This window comes from Dipteris shenzhenensis, chromosome 1, assembly GCF_047967505.1.
Source record: "Dipteris shenzhenensis isolate YYH24624 ecotype China chromosome 1, Dip_SZ_1.0, whole genome shotgun sequence".
NCBI classification, from domain to species: domain Eukaryota; kingdom Viridiplantae; phylum Streptophyta; class Polypodiopsida; order Gleicheniales; family Dipteridaceae; genus Dipteris; species Dipteris shenzhenensis.
In genome coordinates this window covers 12,912,494-12,933,515 of record NC_141596.1, presented here as the reverse complement: position 1 = coordinate 12,933,515, position 21,022 = coordinate 12,912,494, and the positions used below count along the sequence as shown (strand labels likewise).

At 43.3% G+C, this 21,022-nt stretch overlaps 1 protein-coding gene across 1 annotated transcript; it reads right to left on the bottom strand.

Annotated features, from left to right (window-relative positions):
* Nucleotides 1-1,105: 1,105 nt before the first annotated feature.
* On the bottom strand, nucleotides 1,106-20,575 carry LOC147905404 (5'-adenylylsulfate reductase-like 4). Its single transcript, XM_087372290.1, has 4 exons — nucleotides 20,155-20,575; nucleotides 19,887-20,074; nucleotides 2,028-2,152; nucleotides 1,106-1,922 (listed from the first exon to the last, which is right to left on the bottom strand). Exons 1-4 carry the CDS (start codon nucleotides 20,347-20,349, stop codon nucleotides 1,399-1,401), a joined length of 1,032 nt encoding a protein of 343 aa, XP_087228416.1. The 5' UTR covers nucleotides 20,350-20,575; the 3' UTR covers nucleotides 1,106-1,398.
* Between the last annotated feature and the right edge of the window lie 447 nt (nucleotides 20,576-21,022).

The window sequence follows — 21,022 nt, the reverse complement described above, 5'->3', positions numbered from 1 at the left end:
ACTGTATCAACAATATAGACAATGCATGCCTCCATTCAAATTATGAAGTGTCGCAATCAACAAATGCAACAAATGTCAACTATTTGCTAGTATGGCATTAGAAAAGCAACAGCTATGGAATCAGAAACCACCCATCCTTTCACTCAAAATTGCAGCAAGTAAAGAGAGAATCTGATGCTTAAGGTATGGCATTTTAAGAGCAGAAAAAGGAAAATAACCCCATCCATTCAAACAAAGTTGTAGCAAGCACGCACACGCACGAACGCACACACAGTGCCTAAGGCAAGCACGGCAGAGCCAAAACAACAAGAAATGAGAAGGCTCTAGCAGAGAGTACAAGGAGTGCATCATAGGTCAACCACCCCAGAATTGCAGCATAGGTCACACCCACCCTACAATAGGATCAATAGCAACTCTCCGAGGTATTAAGGAATAAAGAAGCAGCTGAACATTCCCTCCACCAAACTCCCCTGCGATACCAAAAAATTTGACTGAGGCAATTCCAAGAAAAGTGTTACACAAGGAGAAAGATATACATGCAAGCAGGGATAAAAACTTGTTGTAGGTAAGCCTCAAGGACCAAATTTACAAGTATTGGAGTTGGAATGGGCATTGGGCCTGCACATCTCGTCATATAATTTGTCAGCCAAAGAGCCCCACAAGTACACATAAAGGACAAGGACAAAAGCTTAGTGCACATGGCGGTGTCTCCAGAAAGTAATCTATTCCTGAACAAAAGAACAAACTTCTGTGTAGGAACACAAGATCTATCAGAACGAATGACGCCCGACTTCAAATCATCATGAAAATAAATCTGAGTTATCACGGGGGTATCAAAGCTTGTGATGTCCGTCCAATTACCAGAAATCTTTGGAAGCAAGCTCAAATTCAATCCCCTTGCTACTTCTCCATTCTAAACAGGGCAAATCTTGGTTCCAATTTTCACTTTTGCAAAGTTGCCCCCTTTACAACTTAATCATCTGCTAATCACCTCAAGAAGCTAACACTTTTAAATACATCAGCTCTTCCCTCATGTTTATTCAATGCAGCCAGCACTTAGGTACTCATTAATTGCAGCACATACCTCACTAGGAGGAACGAAAAGAATGGAATACAGGATTTCACATTGCCACAAACTCAACATTCAGACTTTTGTCTTGACAATACCTCTTTAGTCTACAGGTACTAAGAGTAGCTCCTACTTTTCCAGAGAGCTTACTTGGCTACCTTTGTCAGTGAATCAACCCCAACTTACCAAGCCTACTGAAGATGTCTGAAGCTCTCATAGCAGAAGGTTGATTGTAGCCAAAAAACGATTAGATCAGGAAACTTTTAAATTCCCAACCACAACAAAGCTAATATGCACAGTGACAGAAAGAAGGGAAGGGAACAAAACAATCAACCCCACCGGTTTCTATATGCGTGTCCATTTTCACGAGTATCCTCAATAGCGCCTCTGCTGGAACTACCTTCTGCAAGGGTAACAGCAGCAAGGGAAGATGACGACCATCCAGGTACAGATAAAACTCCTTTCCCAGTTTCCTTTTTCTCCAGAATAGTTTCTTTCATTGAGCTTTTACCCTTAATAGTTTTGATGGTTCTATTGACACGCTGCTCCTGCTCCACATCACGGAACAGTGCTCCTCTCAAGAGACCTTTGTGGGCTTGACGAGAGGCTTCCTGTTGAATCCAGTAGTACTTGATGCCAGTCCATATTCTGGGCAGCAGATAAAAGAAAAGCCTTAAAACCAGAAACATTGTTGCAAGTGCCAGATACATATCATCATGCAGCCATTTTTCTGGAGACTTTGCCCATGGGTAAGGACAAATTTGCCTAGTGTCAAGCGACCATTTCGTTGAGAGATTTCTAATCAACGTCACACCATCAGTGTCGATATTACTTGGACCAATTGGTTGCAAACCTGCAGATGAAACATATTTCAGATACCCCGGCTAGCAAGAGATACTCGTGCTTTCACTATTAACTGATAGCAGAGTTAATGACTAATGAGATCAAGATGTTGTACCTGTCACATCCTCATAGAAGCGACTGATAGCTTTGACTGTTCGAGATCCATAGTACCGAACTCTGACTGTCTTGTTGTGCAAAAACAGAGCAGGAAAGCTGTGAACTCCATATTGAGAAAGGGCACTGCCATTACAAACACAAGCATGAGTAGCCATAATTACTTACTATATTTTCAACACTTAAGATGCAAATTGGTCTAGAGGTTTGGTGAATGACTTCATAGAGAAGGGACTTTATACCTAGATGAATCCAGGAACATTCCCAAACTCATAGAGAAGGGACGCATATAGCACGATGGGAGGAAAATCCAAACGAAAGGGACGACTCAAGGTTGGAGCCACTCTCTCTTACATCTTTCTGAATACTTGCTGCTAGCATTCTAATCTTTTAGCTATAAAAATATATACTGAAAATACTGAAGGTCCAAGATCTTCCACCAAGACTTCAATTTTAAATAGTACAAGTCCATATTTACATGATGTCTCCAATCAAGTGTATCCTCTTAATCAACGTAAGCATCCACCAAGCCTTATCCAGAAGACAATATCGATCATTATGATATTTTCAAACCTCCACAATTTTAAGCCTACAACTTCCGAATTTTCATAGTGAGTCTGTGAGGTCCGTCACCTCAAGAGCGATTCTACCTCTGGCCGATAGAGACTTCTCTTAGTCTTAGAGTTTTCATATCGAGAGTTTGAGGTCTGAAGGACAAATTGATGTAATGGGATCTAGAGTCCTAAGGTCTAAGGTTGTGAGTGTGTGAACACATGGTGTGCCTGGATAGGTGTCAGTAGGTGTGATTGAGTGAACCTAGGTGTGTGGTGTGTGATTGAGAGAATCATGGAACTGATTGAGAGATTTGTGGATCACATGTGATGTCATTACTAGATGTAACTAGAGCCTATATATTGGGCCTGTCTCTCTTGAATAAACACTCTCTTTTGCTTCACTTACTCAATCCTTCTTGCAACTCCAACATGTGGTATCAGAGCCTTGGTTCGCTCTCCTTGAAACCTCCTTGAGTACCATGTCATCATCTTCTCCCTCACACTCTCTTCTTCTCCATTCTTTTGAGCAAAATTTCCAAGCACTTGTTCTCCCAATGTAGGTGACCATTCTCCAAACCCTTTCAGCCATAGATTCCCTCATATAGGCACACTTCCACTCCAGAGAGTTTCTGAAAATTGTCCTTCTACAGCCCGTACTGATACTCGCTTCATCCCACGCCATTTTTGTTAATACAGCTTGCTGGAGCCACCATTTCAAAAACGGTCTGAGATGCACTTAGTCGACCCTATGGGCTACCTACTAGTGAATTTTGAGGGCAAATGGTCAAGGGAATGAAGAGAAACTAAAGAAAAACCAGTCGGGTTTTGAAGAAGACATGTTTTTGGAGGTGGAGAAGATGTTGCTGCCCTTGGAGGTGTGAAACTTCATTTGGCCTGAGACTTGCACTGAGTCTTCTACTTCCTTTAATTGCGCAGCAAATGCCCTATGCTTGATGCTTTGTGGAGTGAGGTAGCAATCCTCCAAGGTTCCTCTCTTTTCTGCAAGCATTTCTAAACTATTTTTGAAGTTTGATGCTACACTAAATGCTAAGGTGATGCTTGAGGAGTTAAAGTACAAATTAGAGATTCAGAGATTACTTTTGAAGTTCAGTTGTGTCACCACAATGTAAATATCCTAAGTCAAAGTACAGTTGACCATTTATTTGATCATAATTAAAGAGTTTTATATGTGTTAATTACGGTCAAAGAGTTATTTTAATGGTCGAAGTATTGACTATGGTCAAAGATACTTGACTCCAGTCAAGTAAATCTGACTGCGGTCAGAGAGTGTTGACTTCGGTCAACAAGACTTGGCATGCGCCAAGAGGGTTAACCCCGGTTAACCAAGATGTGCCAACTTCAGTTGGAGAGACCTGGCTATAATTAAGGCGCCTTGACCTTTGGTTAAAGCTCTTTAATTATAATCAAGAGTGTTGACTCCGGTCAACCAGAGAAAATATATATATTTATTTGTATATATATATTTGTTTAGATGTGCACATGTGTTCAGTGGTTGGGGACACCCACCGTGACTAGGATTAGTCCACAGTGTGTTATTTGCATGCAAAGCGCTAACAATTAATGGGTACCATGGTGGTGCGCTTTAATTAATTGTTGCAGGTACTAGCAAGGATTATTTTTCCTAAGCGAAATGGGAGCCTGACAAGCATCTAGGAGGCGGTTCGTGTGACCGAGAGCTTTGAAGACTCCAGAATGGCCCTTAGAGGCTTGTAATAGGATTTAGTCTAGATTTTAGACAAGTGGCAGGTTGCCAATTTGAATGGAGCTTGAAGCTCTTGTAAAAGGGATTTTTTTCACGTTTGAAGAGGAGAGACTTACGAGACAGCTCTATGCTGAACTTCTGTAACAGTTTTTCTGCAATGAATAAAGACCTTCGGGGGGGTCCAGCCCGACAATTTGTCCTGGGCCCTAGTGTATGTTCAGAGAGAGGGAGTGAGGGAGAGCTTTGGAGAATAAAATTCCGTCGCTGACGTGAAGCCATAGCTGCCTTTCACCGGTCAGTCTGGTTTTATTGGTATCAGAGCGTAAGATTTCATTTTCTTCCTAGAAAGTGATGATCCAAGACTGAAGAGTGCAGGCTTTGGCCTAGAACATCTGACGGAAAGTAAGCCTGAAGGGAAGGTCATCATCGACGGTTAGCTATGCAAAAAAAAAAAAACAGAACGGCGTCATGATCTTCCGGGTATTTTTGCGAAGTGAAACAGTGAGTAAAATGGTGGGTATTTGCGTTGCCTTGCAGAACGCAATGAGCGACGTAGTTTGCCTGGGTATCGCGTGAACGTGCAAGGCGATATTTGACTTCCTGTGTCAAAATTGCATACTGCGTGAAGGCGATAGCGCTCGAAGAGACTACGCTATGGTGCGGGCTGGAAACGAGTAGGCGTAATGTTTGAAGCGAGGTGCTGGCGAAGGCGTGGAGAAGGTACTGCAGACGTTACCACGACGCAGGCGCGACGCGCGACACCAGTCAGCCAGCCAAGGTTTGAACCTTAGGCTGACGTGGCAGGCCTAACCGACAGGTGACGTGGCAGCCAGGTGGCATCCGCACGTGCAGGCGCTGACGTGGCGGATGGAGCGATGGGTTGATGACGTGGCACTGACACGTGGCAGACAGCTCAGAGCTGACGTGGCACACTGACACGTGGCAGCCAGGCTGGCAGACCTGTGGTTAGTGTGACCTTGTTCAAGTTAACTGCAGTTAGCTGACCCTGGTTAGAGATCTGGTCAGAGGACAACCTAACTAGACTAGACTGGTGCAGTTAACCAGTTTGGTTCAGTTAGTGGCCAAGTTACAGACATCTAACCAGACCAGAACAGGACTGATCTGGTTAATGTAACCAGCAGTACCCCTTTTTTTTTTTTTTTTTTTAATAAAGAGAGAGTTGCAGAGACAGTTTTTGCCATCAATGCCCACCTATCTGGTAATCATTTTACTGTCAGAAAATCAGCAGAAAACAGAGAAAATCAGAGTTTTGCAGAAATAAAAGAGATGCATGCCTTTGTGCACAGAGAAGGGGAAACAGATGCGTTTTGAAGCCATCTGCAGCAGCCAGAAAAGGGCAATATAAATTGTTGATGCTTTGGCAATTGTGTGGGTATATGCCTTGAACTGACAGCCAATACTGGCATAGATTGTAAATGCAAAACACCTCTTGTTGAGGTACTTTTTCTGTTGGAAAAGCAAAAGTAGTGTGCATCAGTTACCCGCACGGTGTGAGAAATCTGCAGATCTCAGAATATGGATCAATCACCTATCCAGTGGGATTCACAAGATAGGGATGTACATCCAGGACAGAGAAATGTGCCGCAAACTCAACAAGAATTTGAACAGATGGTACGCACTCGTATACAAGAGCTGGAAAATCTTAAAAGGGATCCCAGGGCTCAGTATTTGTTTCCAGCAGAAGCTATGCCTAATCCAGTATATGACGTGCCAATGCCAGAGGCACACTCTCGTGTACAGTCTGAGAGAGAGAGATCTCATAGATCTCATAGGAGATGGTCCCATAGTAAAAAGAGATCGAGGCATCATCACCGATCTCCTAGTCCATCACCGTCTACCTCGAGTTCGACTTCTGTGTCTTCTTCTTCCTTATCAGATAAACCATCCAGGAAAGGAAGGAAACACAAGAAGTCTGGGAAGAGAAAGTCTTCCAAAGCGACCAGGGAATTTAAAGAGGGAGGAAAATCTGTCAAGTTTATGACCTACAATGGACAGTATGGTCATACAGACAAAGCATTGCAGTTTATCAGACAATTTGATGCTGCATTCGGTACAGAGAAATTTTCAGAATCCTCCAAGCTAAGAATGGTCAGTCTACACTTAACAGCAACGGCTAGTGCATGGTGGAGTGCACTGACCACAGATGGGTCAGCCCCAAGAAAGTGGAAGGGCTTCAAGAAAGCCTTCTACCAGCAGTTCATGCCTAAACAGTTTAGAGACCATGTTCTTCAAGATTGGGACAGCTTGCACATGGATGCAGGAGATACAGTGGATGGGTACAACCAAAAGTTCTGGGATGCTTATTTGCAGGTTGCACCGTTCAAAAAGATCTCCAAAGGCACCCAGATGAGGAAGTACAGAGCAGGTCTCACTCCAAGAATTCAGGCAGTAGTGAATGCTTTGGGGGCAAAGAATATTCAAGATCTTATGCATTCAGCCTCAGTAGCGAGTCTTGTGCCGCTACAAGATCCATCTACAGTGCCATCCTTGCATGCAGGACGTGCTGATAAAAAGAAAACTGATTTTCTAAAATCAGAAAAGAAAGAGTCCCCCAAGGCTGAAAAGAAAGGGTTTCAGCCTCAGAAGCCGAGGGGTACTCAGTTTTCAAAGACTTATAAGGGCAAATCTCTATTCACCCCTGAACAGATAGCGGAATTCCGTAGAGATGGGAAATGCTTCACGTGCGGTAAAGAGGGGCATGTGGCTGCCCAGTGCCCAGAAAAGCCTTCAACATCGAAGGGAAAAGAGGCAGAGAAGCCACGAGGACCGCAAAAGCCAATGGCAGGGGGAATTCCTGATATACTGGGTCATGCTTTGAACCCAGAAGAACGAGAATTACTGCTATCATGGGGCAAAGTTAGAGACCAGCAAGCGCTAATTCTATTTGATCCAGGGGCTCCTGATAATTTCATATCAGAGGATCTAGCCCTGAGGCTGGGAATAAAGACGGAAGAGTTAGGCAGGGCTTTGGATGCCGATCAAATGTTTTGTGGGAATCCTGTGCCAGTTACTCCCTTGATAGGGAAGCTCCGTCTTCATGTTCAGAGTTATGTGGATCAGGAAGACTTCTTCATTTCTCCACTAAAACATTATGATGTAGTTTTGGGGATGCCTTGGTTTCACCGCAAGGCAGTGAAGTTGACTCTTCCTGAAAGAGTGCTGGAGTTTGTGCATAGGGGGAAAAATCAGCGTTTAATTGCCAGGAATAAAGGGGACACTATCCCCATTGTATCTGATGTTTCATGCGGTAAAGCAATAAAGTCTGCGTACATGGTTTTTGTAAAAGAAAAAGAGAATGATATGCATGCTGAAATGAATGATGCAGACAAAGATAAGCTTCAGTTTCTTGTAAACTTTAAAGATTGCTTTTCTGATGTTTTGCCAGGGGAGTTACCCCCAGAGAGACCAGAAGATCATCAAATAGAGTTAATGCCTGGTAGTGAGCCACCAAACAGACCCCCTTATAGAGTCAATGCGACTCAGAGAGAGGAGATTATGGCTCAGGTACAGGACTTGCTGTCCAAAGGGTTGATTCAGCCCAGCTCGTCTCCTTTTTGTTCCCCTGTACTGTTAGTACAGAAAAAAGATGGTTCATTCCGTATGTGCGTCGATTATCGCGCACTGAACAAAATGACCATCAAGAATAGATTCCCTATTCCGCGTATTGATGATGTCCTGGATCAGTTAAATGGAGCTTCAGTTTTCAGCAGGATAGACTTAAAGAGTGGCTACCACCAAGTGAGGATACAGCCTCAGGATGTGCATAAGACAGCATTCCGCACAACATTCGGGTTGTATGAATACTTAGTGATGCCTTTTGGATTGACAAATGCTCCAACCACATTCAATAGACTGATGGATCGCATCTTCCGGAAGTACAGGCATTTTACGGGTACTTTCTTTGATGATATCTTAGTTTTTTCTAAGACAGAGGAAGACCACAGAGAACATCTTGCTATAGTGTTTCAAGAGCTGAGAAATCATCAGCTCTATGCCAACAGCAAGAAAAGTGAATTCTTCCTGGAAGAAATCCATTATCTGGGGCATATAATATCCAAGAATGGGATACAAATGGATCCAGCGAAGATCCGTGCCATTCAGGAATGGCCAGAGCTGAAAACTGTGCATGAAGTTCGAAGCTTTTTAGGCTTGTGTTCTTACTACAGAAGGTTTATCAGACATTTTGCTGATATCGCAGCTCCATTACATGACCTCACTAAGAAAAATGCAGCCTTCACATGGAGATTATCACAGAAGAAAGCATTCAATACACTCAAGGAAAAGTTGACTACAGAGCCTATTCTGGTAGTTCCGGATCTGTATCAGTCTTTTGACGTGGATTGCGATGCTTGTGGAGAATGTGTTGGGGCTGCATTGCATCAGAATGGTCATGTAGTAGCCTATGAAAGCAGACGACTTCGGGATGCGGAAAGATATTTAGGAATCTATGAGAAAGAGTTATTGGCTGTAATTCATGCCATCCATACATGGAAACATTATCTTTTCGGTGCAGATTTTACTGTCAAAACAGAGCACCAAAGTCTGAAATACTTTTTGACTCAGACCAAGCTTTCAGAGAAGCATATGAAATGGGCAAACATGCTGTCAATGTATCATTTTCAGATTGTCCATACTCCAGGAATCCGGAACAGAGTGGCAGATGCCTTGTCCCGAAGACCCCAGGTCAATAATGTAACTATTGCTTATCATCAGGACCTGGAAGGCATGAGGAAACAATATGCTCATGATTCTGATTTTGGTGAAATTTTACAGCAGATGCAAGAAGGGCAATCCACCAGTCACTATTCCCTGAAAGATGGGTATTTAATGAAAGATGATTGCCTATGCATCACCCAGGAGATGAGGAAAAAGATTTTGGGGGCATGCCATGCACCTCCCTATGCTGGACATAGAGGAATTACAGCAACAACTCTAGCCCTAGAGAGGTATTTCTTTTGGCCAGGAATGCGGAAAGATATACATCAGTTTGTTACTGAATGCCTTACGTGTCAGAAAATAAAGTACGATAGACGGAAGGCACCTGGCCTACTTATGCCTCTTCCCGTGCCTCAGGCACCATGGGAAAGCATTACAATGGATTTTATTTTTGATTTGCCGAGATCAAAGTCAGGGAATGATGGGATTTGGACTATCATTGATAGATTCAGCAAGCAAGCTCATTTCCTTCCGGTTCGCAAAACCATAAAGGCAGATCATATGGCTAAGCTGTTCATGGCACAAATCTTTAAACATCATGGTATGCCTAAGTCCATTGTTAGTGATCGAGATCCCAGAATGACCAGTCTATTCTAGAGAGCTTTATTTGATAACATGGGGACGAATCTGAATTTTTCTTCTTCTTTATAAAGATAGGGGTGAGAGAGAGGGGACAAGATGACTAATTGTACACTACATTAGAAAATGAAGATAGGGGCAAATATACATCTTAGTGGATAATGACTATTCCTTATAATCCACATGTTGAGGATAAAAGTGCAATTTAGCACTTTTTAAACAATTTATGGCTAGGTTGCAATGAAAGGTTAGCTGTGTCAAGAGGGCAAATCTATTTGAAGGGCACTTATCGAGATTGTCAATGGCTTGACCATAAAATTTAAGCCGCTGCATTAGGACAATCTAGTTGGTTGTGCACAAAGCCTTTCTATAAGCCTTGTGATGTTATGACTCATGTGCTACTATATTTCCAAATTCTTATTGAGGTGAACTTCCTCCTTTGACAAGACTGATATACACAACCTAACTAGTTTGTCGCTTGATACAACTCTCATAAAGATACATGTTATGAAAACTTTATAATTATTTCTACTAAATGAAATGCAAGCATGACCACATCCCCAGACAGATGGTCAAAGTGAAGTAGCAAATTCTACCATTTTGGATATGCTGAAATGCTACGTGGGTGACCAAAGTTCAGACTGGGAAAAGTACCTACCGTTAGTAGAGTTTGCTTACAATAATACAGTACATAGCTCTACAGGAAAAGCCCCTTTTGAAGTCATATATGGGAAGGTGATTTTGCCACCTATTTTGAGGACTAAAGATGAAATATTTGCAGCTGATCAGTTTGTAAGAGACCTCCAGACAGCTTACAGCCAAGTCCGGACAGCAATTGAAAGGTCTCAAGAGAAACATAAAAGAGCTGCAGATAAACATAGGAGACAGCTAGATCTCAAGGAAGGGGACTGGGTACTTTTGAGGTTTGAAAAAGCTAGGCTCCGCAAGTTTAAAGGCAAACAGAAAGTGTATGCAAAGTTATCTCCCACATTAGATGCCAAGTGGATGGACGAAGACATGTTATCCGATCATCCACAGCTTTTGGGTGTTTACAAGGAAGCTTTTCAATTGAGGTCAACTGAATAGAAGCCGAGGGGATGTCACCACAATGTAAATATCCTAAGTCAAAGTACAGTTGACCATTTATTTGATCATAATTAAAGAGTTTTATATGTGTTAATTACGGTCAAAGAGTTATTTTAATGGTCGAAGTATTGACTATGGTCAAAGATACTTGACTCCAGTCAAGTAAATCTGACTGCGGTCAGAGAGTGTTGACTTCGGTCAACAAGACTTGGCATGCGCCAAGAGGGTTAACCCCGGTTAACCAAGATGTGCCAACTTCAGTTGGAGAGACCTGGCTATAATTAAGGCGCCTTGACCTTTGGTCAAAGCTCTTTAATTATAATCAAGAGTGTTGACTCCGGTCAACCAGAGAAAATATATATATTTATTTGTATATATATATTTGTTTAGATGTGCACGTGTTCAGTGGGAACGCCCACCGTGACTAGGATTAGTCCACAGTGTGTTATTTGCATGCAAATCGCTAACAATTAATGGGTACCATGGTGGTGCGCTTTAATTAATTGTTGCAGGTACTAGCAAGGATTATTTTTCCTAAGCGAAATGGGAGCCTGACAAGCATCTAGGAGGCGGTTCGTGTGACCGAGAGCTTTGAAGACTCCAGAATGGCCCTTAGAGGCTTGTAATAGGATTTAGTCTAGATTTTAGACAAGTGGCAGGTTGCCAATTTGAATGGAGCTTGAAGCTCTTGTAAAAGGGATTTTTTTCACGTTTGAAGAGGAGAGACTTACGAGACAGCTCTATGCTGAACTTCTGTAACAGTTTTTCTGCAATGAATAAAGACCTTCAAGGGGGTCCAGCCCGACAATTTGTCCTGGGCCCTAGTGTATGTTCAGAGAGAGGGAGTGAGGGAGAGCTTTGGAGAATAAAATTCCGTCGCTGACGTGAAGCCATAGCTGCCTTTCACCGGTCAGTCTGGTTTTAGTTGAATGCATTTTTCACCTTTTATGTTGAGAATTGAGCTTATGATACTTTGAAGTGGATTTCAAGTCATACTATCTTGTTGACTAGTTAACGAGTTGACTAGTGTGGATTGACCATGACAAGAGTTACATGAAGGAAGAATTTATCATGACTAATGGATATGATTGGAACAAAGGTTTCAACTACAACCATTATGATTCTTATTTTAAAGATGCCTTAGTTATGGTTTCAGTGTCTTTCATGATGTGTGAAATGTACTTGCATTTGGTTGACTATACCTTGCCATACAATCATGACCACCTCTTGTACAAGAGTAGACACTACCCTTGCATGACAAGTGGTAAGGCCCTCTTCAATCCATATGATTCACAAAATGTTTTTAAGGCTTGGACACTCACAGAAGGTGAAGCACTACAAGGATCTTGTATTGCAGAATATGGACAAGATACATTAGAGAGTGTAGAGAAGGACAGAGAGCAAAGGAGTTAAAAGATTGGCTACACCAAGAACCTCTCCAATGACAATGAACCTCACACTATGGTAGCTTTGAAGAGGAGGAAAAGAACAAGATATGTCATCAAAGGGGGGTATTTCCCCACATCTTCCACTTAGAATGTTTTTGTGTGTGTAATCAATAAGGATTCTCTGCCTTGGGATGTCCGCCTCAAATGATTGTTAGTCTTATGTGTTACCTTATTGGATCTAAGTGTATTCCCATGCATAGTCATTGTCTATCTCCCAATTGTAAACCAGCAAACCAAAGTCAAAGTGAGATCATGTTGGGATGAGGATGCCCAAATGAGTCTACTGCTGATGCAACTAGAGTGAGTACCAGGTTGTGAACCATGTGTGTTGTTACTAGAGGTAGGCAAGCCATGAAGTTTACCATGGACTACTGCTAGGGTTGAGGTCATCAATTTGTGGACGGGAATGAAGGACAAATTGATATAATGGGATCTAGAGTCCTAAGGTCTAAGGTTGTGAGTGTGTGAACACATGGTGTGCCTGGATAGGCTCAGTAGGTGTGATTGAGTGAATCTAGGTGTGTGGCGTGTGCTTGAGAGAATCATGGAACTGATTGAGAGATTTGTGGATCTAGATGCTCTACTGAGCTCACATGTGATGTCATTACTAGATGTAACTGGAGCCTATATATTGGGCCTGTCTCTCTTGAATAAACACTCTCTTTTGCTTCACTTACTCAATCCTTCTTGCAACTCCAACAAGGTCAACCTCCTCAAGAGTGATTCTACTTCTGCCCAATATAGAGACTTCTCTATATCAAAACCATTACTACTTTTATGCTTCAAATGACTAGTTACTAATCCTTTACCAAGACATGTTCTTTTGTGAACATCAAGCATACTTTCATGACAGTCCCATAACTATCTAATAATCAGATACAGGTCTAAATAGAGCTTCACTCTAATGTAAGTTTCCGTAACAAAATAGTTTGTTGGTTTAAGGCTTTTTATTAAAAAATAGCCACATAGCTCGCCTATCAAAGATGGCTACAGTGAATGCAAAGGAAAGCATTCTGATGCTCTTGTGTATCTATGGTGTCCCTACCACTCAAATTTAAGTTTCACTCTAATTTAAGTTTCCGTAACAAATTGGTTTGTTGGTTTAAGGATGTTAATTAAAAAACAGCCACACAGCTCGCCTGTCAAACATGGCTACACTGAATGCAAAAGAAAGCATTCTGATGCTCTTGTGTATCTATGGTGTCCCTACCACCCCATTAAGTATGTGCTAGGGCACCATTGTGACCTTATTAAAACTTGGGTCTTGACATTAAGCTTATGGAATATTTCTAGAGCTGAAACTCCAAGGTCATTCATACGAGTACCAAGCTTATCCAGCAGTCATCAAAGATTAAGGCCTGCTTACAGCATGGCTAGTATACTATGGTATTTAATCAGAAGGCTACACCTTTGACCGTATTTCTTCAAAATAAGGTTAATGTGCCCAAAATTAAAATCTTAGATTCTTCAAGGACATCAGAATTATAAGATTGCCCTTTTTAATGAATGGATCTCAGACAGATTTATCGTTCAATTAATACTTGCATGGCTTTTTCTAAAAGAGAACATATTACAATCCACAGTTGAATTCATGCATCTATCTAGATTTGTAAGCTCATAATACTTGAAAATTTATACTACACAAACTTTTGTCGAAATGGTAGTTGCACATAGATCTGCTTGCACAAGCTTCATGTGCTATAGATATGTAAGCTTTTGTACACATGAAATACTGCCAATAGCACTGTGGCTTAATAAGATTCCAACATGTCGCAAGCATAATATGCTACAAGCAAAGCATCAGCACACAACAGAGCGTGCTATATCTGATCACAAGCAACCTTGCCAACTACCTTCGTCAGGCAATCGCTCCTAGATCGTGATCACTCCTCCATCATGCTCACTCTTTGAGATTTGTAAGCTTCCAAACAAGTATTGGAGATTTGTAGATTTGTAAGATCTCGTATAAATAGGATATCAAAAGCATCGTATGTTACTACACTAGTAATGTGGGGTAACATTACGTAGCACGGTGCCTGAATACTCTCACTAACTACGCACATCCTAACTACTTAGTGCGGAAGCATGGAATGCCGTCTGGGTAGAGAGAGAGAGAGAGAGAGAGAGAGAGATTGTGCTCATGCATAAAAGACATCACATCATGGATACTCGTGGTTATGCTAACTACTATCTTTACTCTTTAGGTTGGGAAACTGGCAATCACCAAAATACCCCTTTGTACAAATGCCGGTCTCTCAAAGAAGAAGCCATGCATCTTAGTCCTCCACTAAAGGGTTAACTATAGAAGCTATCGAGGAACTAATCCAATGAGAGCATATTGTGTGTAGAGGTTAGGGATTCTGTAGAACTACTGCCGGCTATACTTGTTGGAAATCAACCAACAGAGGGTACGCACAGTGAAAGACTGATAGAATAGCCTAGGAGTCCCATGATGGAACCCTCTGGGACAATTCGATGTTAATTACGGTTCCTATGTTTTCAACCAATGGCTCCTGCTCTACCAGGTCCGGTCCTGCACAAGCAAACCATCCTAGTACACAAGTCCATCCATGGTAACACCTGATGGCACCTCCAACTTCAGTCACATTCCCGCCTTTGAACTCAAGCAATCCAAACGCCACGATCTCCCAGTTGTCCCCCTCATAATGAGTAAACAACCTGAAGTCTTCCAAGCACCATACTCTTAGGGTCTGTTTCAACCCGTCCTTCCTTTGGCAAGGTCCGCAACAAAAGAACCATCTCCAAAAATGAAATCCCAAGAATATCTCCAAATAACCTAGACCACGAACTCTCACTAAGCTCTCAAGCAAGTACTCTTCTAGCTTTAGAACACCTTGTCCATCACCTTCCAACAATCTGAGTTAGAGATTTGAAGAAGCACCCAAACTTCCCCTTCTGCCTTCGAAGAGGGCCCATTCCTTCCAATCTCGCATTCCCTGAGACATGGGCTTTTTCAGCTTGATCTTTTTGAGAAAAGAGCAGCCCATGCTCTTGCAGTTTCTACTCCTACTGTTGCCATGCAGAATGCAAAATTATGGCATGCCCGATATGGCCAACAGCTTGATGACACTTCAGAAGCACTCTACGGTTGATGCATTGCCACCTCTTGAGATACCTCCTCCACATGCCTGTGAAGGGTGCATTTTAGGCAAGATGCATAGATTCCCCTTCAAAAAGGATGGTTCAATTAAAGCTGTCCGCAAATTACAGCTTATACACAGTGATGTCTGTGGTCCCATGAGGACTCCATCATTGGGTGGTCATCTCTACTTTGTTACTTTTATTCATGATTACTCCAATTTCACTTGGGTCTTTGGGCTGAAGCGCAAATCAGAAGTGTTCATGGTGTTTAAACACTTTTCAGCCATGGTTGAAAATGAAACTAGACTCAAGATACAGACATTGCGCACAGATAGAGGTGGGGAATACTTGTCTGCACTTTTTGATGCTTTTCTGAAAGGCATAGGTATTGTGCATCAGCTCACAGTGAGGCTGACCCCTCAGCAAAATGGCAAAGCTGAGAGATCTTATGGAGATGGACAGATGTATGCTGAAAAGCAAACACATGCCTCACAAATTCTGGCTTGAAGGTCTGATGTGCGCCAACTACATCTTAAATCGGGCTCCCACTAAGGCTTTGAGAACAAAAACTCCCTATGAGGTCTGGAATGGGAGAAAGCCTTCAGTGGATCATTTCCGAGTCTTTGGATGCCTTGCATATGCTCATGTGCCAGTTGAATTTCGGCATAAGTTGTCAGATAAGGCAATTAAGTGCATATTTGTTGAGTACATTGCAGAAAGCAAGGGGTACCATCTCTACAATCTTGCTACACGCAAGATCATTGTCAATAGAGATGTGATATTTGCAGAAAATTCAGCTCACACTCAGGCTGAATTTCATATGCCTTCTTCTTCAGAGGATGTTTTTGAGGGGTTGCTACCCATTGCCTTGGGTTCCCCTGCTGATATTTCTGATGCAAATCAGAATTTACAGCCACCTCCCGATGCTCCAGTTCAGCCACAAGATGTCTTGCCACCTCCACAGGCAGTGGAACGGGTCGTTCAGCAAGAAATTGCAGACATACATGCAGCAAAAACAGTCCCAAACTGGCTGTTACAGACTCTCAGGGAGAGTAAGATTGATGTTCCATTCCCTGGCAGGACTCGCAGTGCAGCAAGGCACATGGAAGGTGTTAATTCAATGGAATCAGCATATGCAAGTACTCTTCTCGATGAGGAGCAGCCTGCAACATTCGAAGAAGCAAAGGACAATGTGCATTGGATGAATGCGATGCACGATGAGTTGCAGTCCATTAAGAAAAATCAGACTTGGGATATTGTAGACTTGCCACCAGGTAAACATGCCATTGGCACACGATGGGTTTTCAAGGTGAAACGGAAGCCAGATGGCTCCATTGACAGATACAGGGCAAGGCTGGTTGCTAAAGGCTATGCTCAGAAAAAGGGCATAGATTATGAGGAGACTTTTGCTCCTACATCCCGGATGACCACCATCCAATCTATTATTGCAATGGCACATTTTGAGTGGAATGTTCATCAGTTGGACATAAAAACAGCCTTCTTAAATGGAGACTTGTTGGAAGAGGTTTATGTCAAACAACCTCCAGGCTTTGAAATTACAACAAATGCACTTCAAGCATGCAAGCTAAACAAAGCTTTGTATGGTCTGAAACAGGCCCCTCGTGCATAGTATGCCAAGATTCATGCCTTTTTGACCAGCAAGGGGCTGCACAATAGTCCTACTGAGAGCACCCTCTACATCAAGATGGATGGGGGGGAAATTTTAGTCATCCTTTTTTATGTCGATGACTTACTGCTCACAGGGTCCAATGAAGATAATATTGCAGATTTCAAAGCTGATTTGCAGCCAAACACATTCAACTGTTCTGCGAAAGCTGCCCTGTACTCAGCTTCACATGATGAGGTAGCCACTGTAGATTGTTTCTTGCTCAGCCAGGAAATGCAAGATTTACCCAAAAAGAAACAATTGCCACTAGTGGACTGCATAGTGTCATAATCACCAGCCCAATCTGAATCACTGTAGGCATGCATCTGCAAGTCACCCCCCATGGGAAATAACAAGCCAAAAGACTCCGTGCCCTACAAATAACGGAAGATGCGCCTAACTGCCTGCCAATGCATAGTTTTTGGGCTGTGCATATACTTGCTCACCTGAGATACTGCAAACTGAATATCAGGTCTAGTGTTGCAGAGATATATGAGGCATCCAACAGCCTGACTGTAAGATGTGGCATCAACTGATTCTCCTGCATCATGCATTGTGAGTTTCAGCCCCGGCTCCATGGGAGTGGCTATGGGCTTACAATCATGCATGTTAAATCTGTCCAAGATTTTCTGCACATACTTGGACTGAGACATAACAGTGCCACGTCTCTCTTGAGAGAACTGGATCCCCAAATAAATGTGAAGCAGCCCCAAATCGTCTATTTGCTGATCTTCATATGTCATTGGAGGGTCCTCCAATTCTCACTGATAGTCAGAGTGCCATTGCAGTGGCAAAGAATCCAATGTTTCATGCTCGCACGAAGCACATTGAGGTTCACTATCGCTACGTCAGAGAGAAGTTGCATGCAGGAGAGATCAGTATGATCTTTGTGTCCACACATGACAACGTTGCAGATATTTTCACCAAAGCACTACCACGTGAAAAGTTTGAGGCATTTCGCAGTGCCCTGAACTTATATCCGTTTGGTGATTGATCAGCCTTGTACATGACATTGGCACTGCAGGGGGGTGCTAAGAATTATAGATATAATTCAGCAGTGACCAATGTAATTTAATAAGCTAGTTAGGGGCACTTTTCCCTCTTTAAGAGGTTTTTCCCCCTAACCGCAGTTAGTTCACTAACTATGGTTAGTGACTACTAAAGTTTTGTCACTAGGACAAAACCTTATCTCTCACTCTTTCAGTTGTACTCTCACACTCTTCATTGCAACTAAGCTTTCAAGCTTTCAGCTCTCAGCTCACTCTCTTGCTCTCTCTCTCCCCCAAATCTTACACTCTGAGTGAGCTAAGTCTGCAGGTCTCCAGCCAGGTTCACCTCCAGGATGAGACCCAACTGCTGCTGCTGGTGCTGCTCCTTTCTGCTCCTCAAAAGCTGCTCCAAGTGATGAGTAATGGAGTCCCAAGTGCCCTCTTTTATAGGCCCATAGGGCCCTGAGAAATGGCCGACCCGGCAGGGGGATGAACCGACCCCCTCTGGCCGACTTGGTTGGCTGGCCCAACCCTAACCAGCCAACCTGCTAGTCGGCCTGGTTGGCTGGCTCAACCAGCCCTATATAAGGGCCCTAGCCAGGCCCTTTTGGGCTGCTGCTAGGCTGCCCTTTGCTGCTGCTGGAGACCCTATTGCAGGCTGTACACCTGCCCACAAACCACCGCCATGCTGCGCCATGTGCTCCTGCTGAATCTGCCCTCTGCCAGGCTCTCTCCAGCCACGTGTGCATCTTTCGTACTGGTCTGTACTGCTACTGAGGTCAGCCGCCATGTGTCGCCATCATTCAGCCACTCCGCCTCTGTCTGGAGCTCCAAATCGTCACTGATCTGCTCCTGGACCTGCTTCTGCCAGTCACCTCTTCCATGGTGCTGATCCATACTCCCAGATGGATCCAGGTACTTCTCTAGATGTGCTGCCCACATGACAGCCATGATGCTGTCCATGTGGCAGCCCCTTTCTTTCTTTTCCTATGAGGTACTGCCCATGTGGCAGCCCCCTCTCCACGTTCTTTCCTCTGGGCATGTCCTGCCCTAGGTCTCCCTCCCCCGCGCTCTCCTCATATTGGAATACAAATGGGGAGGTGACCTTTCCAACAAGGCATAAGGAAGACTTAACTTGGGAGTCAGTTGCCAGTCTAACGAAGAACTTACCTCGATTCTTTTAGGAGCAAATGCTTGAAGAGGGGAGGCATGTTACCGCGCTAGTCAAGAGGATGGTCAGGCTTGGATCATCAACCAGCACTCATGGTAGATGCAAGGTGTTGTGGGTTCCTTACGGACAGGCTTTCGTGGTATGGGACGCCAAGGTCTTTGACATAGGTATTTGGATCGAGTCTAAGTTTGTCCCCATGCACTCACGGGTGGTGGGGAGGTCCCATCGCTGTTTATTACTAAGGACTGCTACGGATGTGATTAGGTTTAGATTGGGATTGGAGGACATAAAAGAACGCTATTTGGGTACCTTTCAATACCAGCTCAAGCACCTTTGTAAGCATTCTGTCAAGCGCTTAACTATCCATATCCGACAGCAATTTGGTAATTACAAAAGCTGAGCATTTTCCCAAAGTCACTTACAATCAATGCCTAAACATTTTTGGGGAGCAAACCATGTCTATTACTTTCCCAAACCGACTTCTATTAAGCATCTCTCTTAAGCATGGAATGCGCCCTCTGAACTCAATAATTGCAAAGGCTCTGCAATTTTCTATTGCAAAAAATAACATAATGCCTTGCAATTCGGTCGCTGACACCGAAGGATTCCCGTTTAGGCACGTGGTAAACAGTTATAACAGAACGGTACGAGACGGGACCATAGCCTCAAGCAAATGAACAACTGAAAGAAACCGCTGACAACCTCCTATGGTGGAACGTTCATGAAATACAGCCACAGTCAAGGATATCACCATTACTGCTCAACGAAACGGGAAAGAAACATTCATTCCAAGTTGAGCGAATACCTTGGCCGAAGGGCGGAATCCTCCACGGCGAAATGATAGATTCCGGGAAAAGCGGTGGAGATATTGTCAAACATCGGTCGTAAGGCCCTGGAAAAGGGACACCATTCCGCGTAGAAAAGCACGGCAATGTAAGGGTCGTTTTGACTCTGAAGCAAACTCAGAGCTCTTTCAAGGGTTGCACCATTCACCTGACAAAAGGGTAAATATATAATTAAAAGGGAGGAAACGCCGACAACAGAGAGAACGCAACCAAAGATGTAAAATTTACCTCTGAAACTCTCGATGTGGGGCTACCGTGGTCCCGACTCCCATCAGGCAAACACTGGTTATCTTGAATCAATATGTCGTCTTCAAGGCTATACTTGCGGCAAAGGGGTGAAGCGCGCGCGTTGTAACAAATCGTCAAAACGAGGAAGCAGAGGAAAGAGAGGCATACTGAGGCATGGGCAGATGAAAAACCCATGGGAAGAGGGATCAGAGAGAAGTATGTACGGGAACCTGCGAGGGAGATAATGAAGGAAAAACCATAAATTCAGAAGTTCATGATGAAAGGAAAGGGATCTTGGTTCCAAGCTATGGGCTGGGGTGCTGAAGCAGAGATGGAGGGAAACCCTAGACGAGGTGGGAAGGAAGAGAAATGGGAGATGGAGCACACAGCTGTCGTGGAGGAGAACTGAGTTAGAAAGAAACGAAATATGGAGGGTAAGTAAAAAGTCCTCCTTATTCTTCTCTGAGAAAACCCAAAAAAAAAAAAAAAGACCTCCGTTAGCTCGCCGCTAGCTTTAGCGGCGCCTTCCGTTTCCTCTTCACACATCGAACCCAACGACCTCCCCCATGACCATATCGCTTCCCCCGGTTTTCTCATTCGGACACGAAAATTTGCACATTTTCCCTCGTAATCTTCACCATCGCTCGTCGGCTCAGAGATCAAATCTTAGCCGGACTTCCATTTACCTAAGTTCCAAATCCGGCCGCTAACCCACCGGAAACCCAAAACTAACCACTACAAGCTGACAACTATTCCCAGAATTAGAATCAAACCAATCAAATGATTGACAACTCAACAATTAAAAATTCAAACCTATACCTAAATAAAAACATAATTAAATTTCCACCAATAAGAAAAACAAAACCCT

Excerpts from the sequence above, each read along its gene's own strand:
- LOC147905404 (XM_087372290.1), bottom strand. The coding sequence starts at position 20,349 with ATGGGTTTTTCATCTGCCCATGCCTCAGTATGCCTCTCTTTCCTCTGC. Across the intron at positions 20,075-20,154 it reads CCACATCGAGAGTTTCAGAG|GTGAATGGTGCAACCCTTGA; the intron begins GTAAATTTTACA and ends CCCTTTTGTCAG. Across the intron at positions 1,923-2,027 it reads CTTCTATGAGGATGTGACAG|GTTTGCAACCAATTGGTCCA; the intron begins GTACAACATCTT and ends TTTCATCTGCAG.